This window comes from Diadema antillarum, unplaced genomic scaffold (assembly GCF_040938485.1).
Source record: "Diadema antillarum isolate AM-2024a unplaced genomic scaffold, OU_Dant_1.0 seq00000995_RagTag, whole genome shotgun sequence".
In the NCBI taxonomy this organism is placed as follows: domain Eukaryota; kingdom Metazoa; phylum Echinodermata; class Echinoidea; order Diadematoida; family Diadematidae; genus Diadema; species Diadema antillarum.
This window is the reverse complement of record NW_027271833.1, coordinates 303,012-310,522: the sequence shown is the minus strand read 5'-3', so window position 1 is coordinate 310,522 and position 7,511 is coordinate 303,012. Positions and strand designations below refer to the sequence as shown.

At 42.6% G+C, this 7,511-nt stretch overlaps 1 protein-coding gene across 1 annotated transcript; it reads right to left on the bottom strand.

Annotated features, from left to right (window-relative positions):
• Positions 1-4,730: 4,730 nt before the first annotated feature.
• Positions 4,731-6,110, bottom strand: LOC139742309 (uncharacterized). Its single transcript, XM_071652886.1, has one exon. The coding sequence runs from the start codon at positions 6,108-6,110 to the stop codon at positions 4,731-4,733; it is 1,380 nt and encodes a 459-aa protein (XP_071508987.1).
• Between the last annotated feature and the right edge of the window lie 1,401 nt (positions 6,111-7,511).

The following is a 7,511-nucleotide window of genomic DNA, read 5'->3' as shown; positions in this document are numbered from 1 at the left end:
GCCCTGGCTGACCCGCAGCTTTCTCAGCCTCTTGGCCAGGTCGTCCATGTCAGCCAATTCTCTGGTCGTCAAGGCAAGCACCGGGTCGCCAGCGGCTTTCAGCTCCAGCCATTGTTCCATGTAAAGGGGCAGGGAGGACGTAGGGGTGGTACTTGATCCCTTCTTGAGTTCTTCCTTGTAACTTCGGATGTCATCGTCGTTGTCATCATTTGCCACGGATTCGCCATCGAATCGAACGACCTGGTGATAAGTTCAATTAGATATCTAGAATGCAATCTTATATCACGAATAGTCAGGATAATCTAAATGAGTTTAATGCCTTAAGAATTAATTCGACATTATTTTGTTCATGACATTGGCCAACCTTTCTTGTGAGCTAAGGCAGATGAAAATCAGATGTTGATGCACTTGAACCTTCAATAGTTCTCCTTGGGAATTGGTATATCGGTAGGAGTTTTTAATGTTATCCTGACCAAATTTCATATCTTTTACAGTCACGCTAATTAGGATCAAAGCGAGAGAATTTCTAACCTTTGCACGGAAACAAATACACGCGTATCAAATAGTTTCGTCTATAAACAATAAGAATAACACACCTTGTTTGCTCTCCTGCGCATGTTTTCACGCATCCATTTCATATGTTGAGCAATTGACAGGCGTGGTCTCTTCTGCCAGTCGTCTGTAGTTTTCTCTTCCTTGAGATACTGCTTTGGCCGTCCTGATGTGATGCGTCTCAGAAGCCCCTTCCCTTTAGAAACGGCTGAGGTCACGTCTGCGTGTGAAGATTGGTCCTTCGCACTTGGGCCGCCAAACTTTTCTTTTGCTGATTTTCCTTTCCCCTTTTCTGTCGGTGTATGCAGACATAATGTGTAAAAATTAGCAACATGTTTACTTGGCATACTTCATGTTAGACTGTACAGTGTAAACTCTGAAAATGAGGCAATTTAATTCTAGGCTCGGTTGTCTAAGTTTCGCGTAGCAGCAGAATCAAACGAATCACTGAATGTTATGACTTATTGTAATCCAAGTGAAATCCAAGTTAACAGCTATCATAAATGCTTAACAAAGAGAGGGTGTCATTACCAAAGAAGAGAAGAAGAGAACAAGGCGAAGGAGAATAAAGAGCAAACTGATACTGATGAAAAAGAAACACGTATAGTTGATAAGAGGAGGAGTAGGAGAAGAGAAATATTGTGTAAAGGCCAGAAAACATGCAGATCATGTTTAGATCTATCATTTTTAGGTAATACCTTTTGGGACTCTTTCGAATGCATCCACCCAACCAGATCTCTTATTTGGTGGAAAGCGTCGATCAGTCTTTGCATTCTTTCCCATCGGCTTAGGTCCACCGACATCATTCTTCCGGCCATTCTTTGTCGCTCGAGATCGAACTTGGGATGCAATTCGAGCCCATGGCCAGTAGAAGGAGATGGAAACCCTTTGGAAAACGGAAAGGGTCAAAACAAATTTTATGGAAAGTTCACCGGGGAAAATCCTCACCGTCAAAATCACAAAATATTATGAGGTTAAATGATATTACGCAATCATCTGGAAAGTATGGTTCAGCACCAATATACATGACCTACGCCCCTCGATATTCTGTAGGCCCACGAAAATAACATTATCTCTCACGTTGTAATGTCTTATGATACAACATGCTAGTATGAATGATTTTGCATGTGATTGATGTGTTGGTTACTAAAAGTCGTAATTAATCTAGAAGTCTGTAGGCAAGATAAGATTACTGCACTGGGTGGATGGGGAAGAGGAGGTCAAGGAACCAAGTCGAAGAATGAAGTTTAGAAAGTGCTCCTTTTCTACATATACCGATAACAAATTAAGAGATATGCCTAATTGTACTAAGAAACGTTGTGAATTAATCAATCAAGACATAAGCAACAATACTACTTTTCTTACCGTGATTGCTTTCTCTCAAACATGATTCCGAATTCGAGTAGCAGCGAATTGCAAATGCAGAGACTCCAACCCCAAGCACCTTCTGATCTGGAGATTCTCCCGCCTGAAACCCTTAGCAAACGGGAGACTCCAACTTGATGTGTGCGAAGCGCGAAATTCCCAGGGTTCTAGATGCTCTCTGGTGCTATCTAAGGCTTACTTTTTCAACATACGATAGAAATAAGTAAGAAATCCTTTCCAACAGGAGACAAAGAGCCAGGGCGGGAGAAATTAAATCTCAAACGGGAGAACGGGAGATTTTGCAAATATGGGTTTTTGGCGGGAGATCTCCCGTCGAAAACGGGAGAGTTGGAGTCTCTGCAAATGCTCGCGAGAATGACTTCAATCACGCAATTCCAATTGTCGCGAAATATATCGATTTTTAGACAACAAATGAAGAGCACAGTGGACTCATCAAGAGCTTATCACGATCTGTTGCATGCTTGGGTATGAGGTTACCATGACGGTTGTTGCGTGTGACGAAATAAACGCGCTTACTACAGATGCGCGTAGTTCAGCGCGTAATGCCTAATGCGTCACAATAAGTAGTTCGTAGTATACAGTTTAAAGGGAAGCAGTCCTGAGATTTTCACTGTACTGATAATTAAGAAGAGTAAAAAATATAAACTTTCACCAATTTATACGCTTGGACATCAAAAATTGTCTCCGTACGCGATTTTTGAAAAATAATTCCTGCAAGCGATCGTGAAAGAGCCGGCAAAAAGATGCTACGTAGTGCATGCCCTACTCACCAAGTTGACAGCCGTGCCTCTAAAAACCAATTTAGGTGTTCAAATGATTAGTTGCAATTTTATCATATAATGTGAAAGTTTGTGGTTTTATAATTTCAAACAAAATATTTCAAGCTTAGATATATGTAATTTACGAAAAATTAATATTGTAAACATAAATTTATATGTATTTTTAAACCAAATATACCATGAACTTGACATCAAATAGGCACGGTCGTTTTCTAGCTTCCGTCCGTGTTGCATACTTCTTAGCGTAGAAACCACTCTCGCGCGCAAATCCTTACCATACCAATGTATACATACACAGTACACTCGACTCCGTCCAGTCGATTTTGGCATTCAAACCGAAGATAACCTGTGCATGAGAGAGTCGAATTCTTCAAAGAAAATATTGTTTGTGTCTCAATATTTCTGTAAGTAGTCAGATAATGGCATTCTCATACTTTATGTCCCCACCTCAAGCTAGGTAACAATAATTCTTACCATTTCAGACGTTACCAGTGTCGCTGGACCTCATCACAAACGTATTCCTCCGCGATAGTAATATTCATCCGCGGAACTACATTTTTTTTTGGGTCACTGCGTCCATCATTACTCGTTACACTAAGTATTGATGTTTTCTTCGTCGGAAGATCAAAATTGAACAGTTTGTATGGCGCGTCCTTGATAGCTAAAGTCAACTCTCTTATTATACTCATACTTTAGGTCCCCCTACCCATCCTAGCACAATGTATGGCGCCGTTCTGCGCATTTAACCTTGATAGCTAAAGTCAACTCTCTTATTATACTCATACTTTATGTTCCCCCCCCCCCCATCTTAGCAGAATGTATGGCGCCGTTCTGCGCATTTAACCTTGATAGCTAAAGTCAACTCTCTTATTATACTCATACTTTATGTCCCCCCCCCCCCCCATCTTAGCAGAATGTGTGGCGCCGTTCTGCGCATTAAACCTTGATAGCTAAAGACTTTGGTAATAGCTAAAGACCTAGTCAACCCTCTTATTATACTCACACTTTAGGTCCCCCCCCCCCCCCCACCCTAGCAGATCGAAGAAAGTTTGTATAGTGCGTTCCGCGCATTTAACCTTGATATTGTGCATATCTCAACTGTCTTTCCGTACTCACACCTTCTCTTATTTTCGCTTGCGTTTATTACGATAATTGTAATTCGGGTATTTTACAATCGGGCATTTTTCTAATACTCTCTTTGAAAAAAAAAAACAGCAGATATTTCGTAAAATCAATTTCCACTGTATTTCTTATAGTCCAAATATCTTGTATATTTTTATATTACTTTTTTATTTTCATATAAAAGTTTTGTGATTATTAACGTCACCTAAACAATAGACCTATAGATAAAACGAATTCATTCTTACCTGTCATATCTTGAAATGGGCAGATTCCGATATGTATGGTTGGGGCACCACCTATCGACAGGGCACCTTCCCATCGACACCCTGCGTATCATGGCTGTTTGCGTATAGAACAAAAAAGTACGCGCGGGATTAAGTGTCATTAGCTATAAAAACAATAAAAACGAAGAAACGAAAATCAAACTCAAACAAACCAAGCTAAAAATTACACATCCGATCAGTAACGACGCATGGCTGTGAAATTCACGTGTATTACCTATGGCCTGTGAAATTCACGTGTATACCTATGCTGTGAAATTCACGTGTATACCTATGGAGGAGAGGGGGTGTCGATCGCAAGGTTCCCTTTTTAGCTGCGCGAAGAAAACGGAACGCACGCACTAAAATTGCGCTATTTTAAAACGGAGATTCATAATCAACGAGACGGTCACGACATTCAAAACTGCAGTATTTATGGCATATTTGAGGTAAGAATTAGGCGGATTTGTATTATATTTTTAGAATAAACAAGCTACAGATCCTTAGGGTGTCGATACGTGGTACCCCCAACCCTACATGGTAATCCATAAAAGTAGAAGTTCAAACACCAAGAATTCAAAGAAGCAAATAACAATCAGTGGAACAGATGCACATGCGATGTGCGTTCAAATTATGACACAAAATCGTCGTCATCAGATGACCACACGAACTTTGAAGTGAAGTTATCCTTGGTGTACGGGTTTTTCGGTTTGACATGGGAGTGACGGGGACCACGGCGCTTCAGCTTGTCACCTGCATCATCGATTGGCTCGAAGTTGCTTGGGCATCTAGACTTTGATTGATAGCGTGGGCGGCTTTCGGGATTTGGGCGGATCGGTGTTGACGACGCCGCTGGTGGAGGTGGTGGTGTCGGAATGTCGACGGGAAGTGGTGACGGATTCTCAACGGATTCTGCTGATTCTTCGCATCGAATGACAGAATCGTTCATGTCCCCTTCCGCTCCAGGTTTCCCAGCTGACCACGAGTCAAAGAGAGGATCACGGCAGCAAAGTTGACGGGGACGATCTAGGGGGTAACACTTCCTCACAAGTTCAAAGAACGTGTGGAAAACGTTCTTCGATGCAGATCGGTTCCGCCACACAATCTCCGCGAGATGTGCCTCGAAGTTGGCCATACTGGTTCCATTGATCCGCTTGAAGTGGTCCTTTGCGTGTTTCCAAGCCCCCTCTATTCTGTTCGTATGCACCTTGATCACTTCACCGCTCAGGACATTTCTGTACTGCTTTTGGAAAGCATATTTGTGCACGACTGTGAAGTGTTCGTAGCCGCGGTCGTTGAGGCTGGAGTAGGCGGACCAGCCATCACTGTAGATACGACTACCTGGTTCAACATGTCTCTCAATGAGAGCGGTGAGAGTTGCCTCGTCCCGACGATCTACAGGGTAGATGATAAGCCTGTTCGTTGATCTCTCAACCATGCCGAATATCCAAACCTTGTGCCCAGGGTTTGGATTTCCCCTGTGAAATTTACACCTTCTTCCGAAAAAACTCTCATCCAGCTCAATCTCGCCTCGTAACTTCTCAGTTTCTTCGTAGTATAGGTCGTGCACAAATTGTTTGCAAAGGTCCCGCATATAGTTGGCCCAGTTCACTGATGACACGGAGTAGCCAACCCCCGACATGTTGGACACCTGTTTCAGGCTGGGGTTGAATAGCCATAACCACATGAACAGCATGATGTCTCTCACATTGAAATGAGTATGCTCGAAGAATGAGTGCTTGGTGACGCAGTAAACTTTGTCATGCGGTTGTTCCCCCTTTCTTCGGCATCTCCAAACATGTCCTGATCTTCGGTCTGTTTTCCTTTGTAAAGTGCAGCGCTGACCACACACTTCGCAAAACATCGACTTCGCTACAAGGCCATTGTCCCGCAGCCACTCCCATACCTGTTCCTCCTCCAACGAGCCAAACAATCCAAAGAAATTCCATGGATTTGAGAAATCCGAAAACGTGGTGACAGATGGATCACGCAACCGCTTACTGAAAGCCATTGTTACGGAATGAATACAGAATCTAGCACAACTCATTTAAAATAATAGATGAAGGTAAAATGGAATACCATTTGCGGACATAAATGAAATAAACCAATGCAAACCTTTATAATTGCGTCATTAAGAGACAAGACGCATCTCACGAAGAGCGCATCATCATTGCGCGTGGTCTTCTCTTAAGAGCGCATCTCTTCATCTGAGGAGCGCATATTCTTCGCTAGCGCAGCTTTATGACTTCCAAACGCACTGGATCTTGAATTCTGTGAACCGAAACTAGGTCTCGTCTCATCATCAGCATCTGGGGTTATTAACCTCGATAGCTACAACCTCGTCTCTCTTATTATACTCATACTTTATGTCCCCACCCCCCAGTCACATCAAAAAAGCAAGCTGATGAACGTTCCGCGCATTTAACCTTGATAGCTAAGTAACCTTGAGAGCTAGCCTTGACTCTCTTATTATACTCATACTTTATGTCCCCCCCCCCCCCCGTGTAATATATACGTGGTGCGGTAATCAGCACGTATAATTCATAAACCCCGTTTTCCCCTGTTTTTCAATTCAAGCCGCACTAACCGTCTTCCTAATACGAATTCAGCTTGATAGCTAAGCTCAACTCTCTTATTATACTCATACTTTAAGTTCCCCCCCCCCCCGCAATATAGTAGTGTGGTAATCAGCACGTATAATTCATAAACCCCGTTTTCCCCTGTTTTTCAATTCAAGCCGCACTAACCGTCTTCCTAATACGAATTAAGCTTGATAGCTAAGCTCAACTCTCTTATTATACTCATACTTTAAGTTCCCCCCACCCCCCGCAATATAGTAGTGCGGTAATCAGCACGTATAATTCATAAACCCCGTTTTCCCCTGTTTTTCAATTCAAGCCGCACTAACCGTCTTCCTAATACGAATTCAGCTTGATAGCTAAGCTCAACTCTCTTATTATACTCATACTTTATGTTCCCACCCCCAGTCACATAAACAAAGCAAGCTGATGCGCGTTCCGCGCATTTAACCTCGATAGCTATAGTCAACTCTCTTATTATACTCATACTTTATGTTCCCACCCCCAAGTCACACTAACAAAGCAAGCTGATGCGCGTTCCGCGCATTTAACCTTGATAGCTAAGCTCAACTCTCTTATTATACTCATACTTTATGTCCCCCCCCCCCCCGCAATATAGTAGTGCGGTAATCAGCACGTATAATTCATAAACCCCGTTTTCCCCTGTTTTTCAATTCAAGCCGCACTAACCGTCTTCCTAATACGAATTCAGCTTGATAGCTAAGCTCAACTCTCTTATTATACTCATACTTTAAGTTCCCCCCCCCCCGCAATATAGTAGTGTGGTAATCAGCACGTATAATTCATAAACCCCGTTTTCCCCTGTTTTTCAA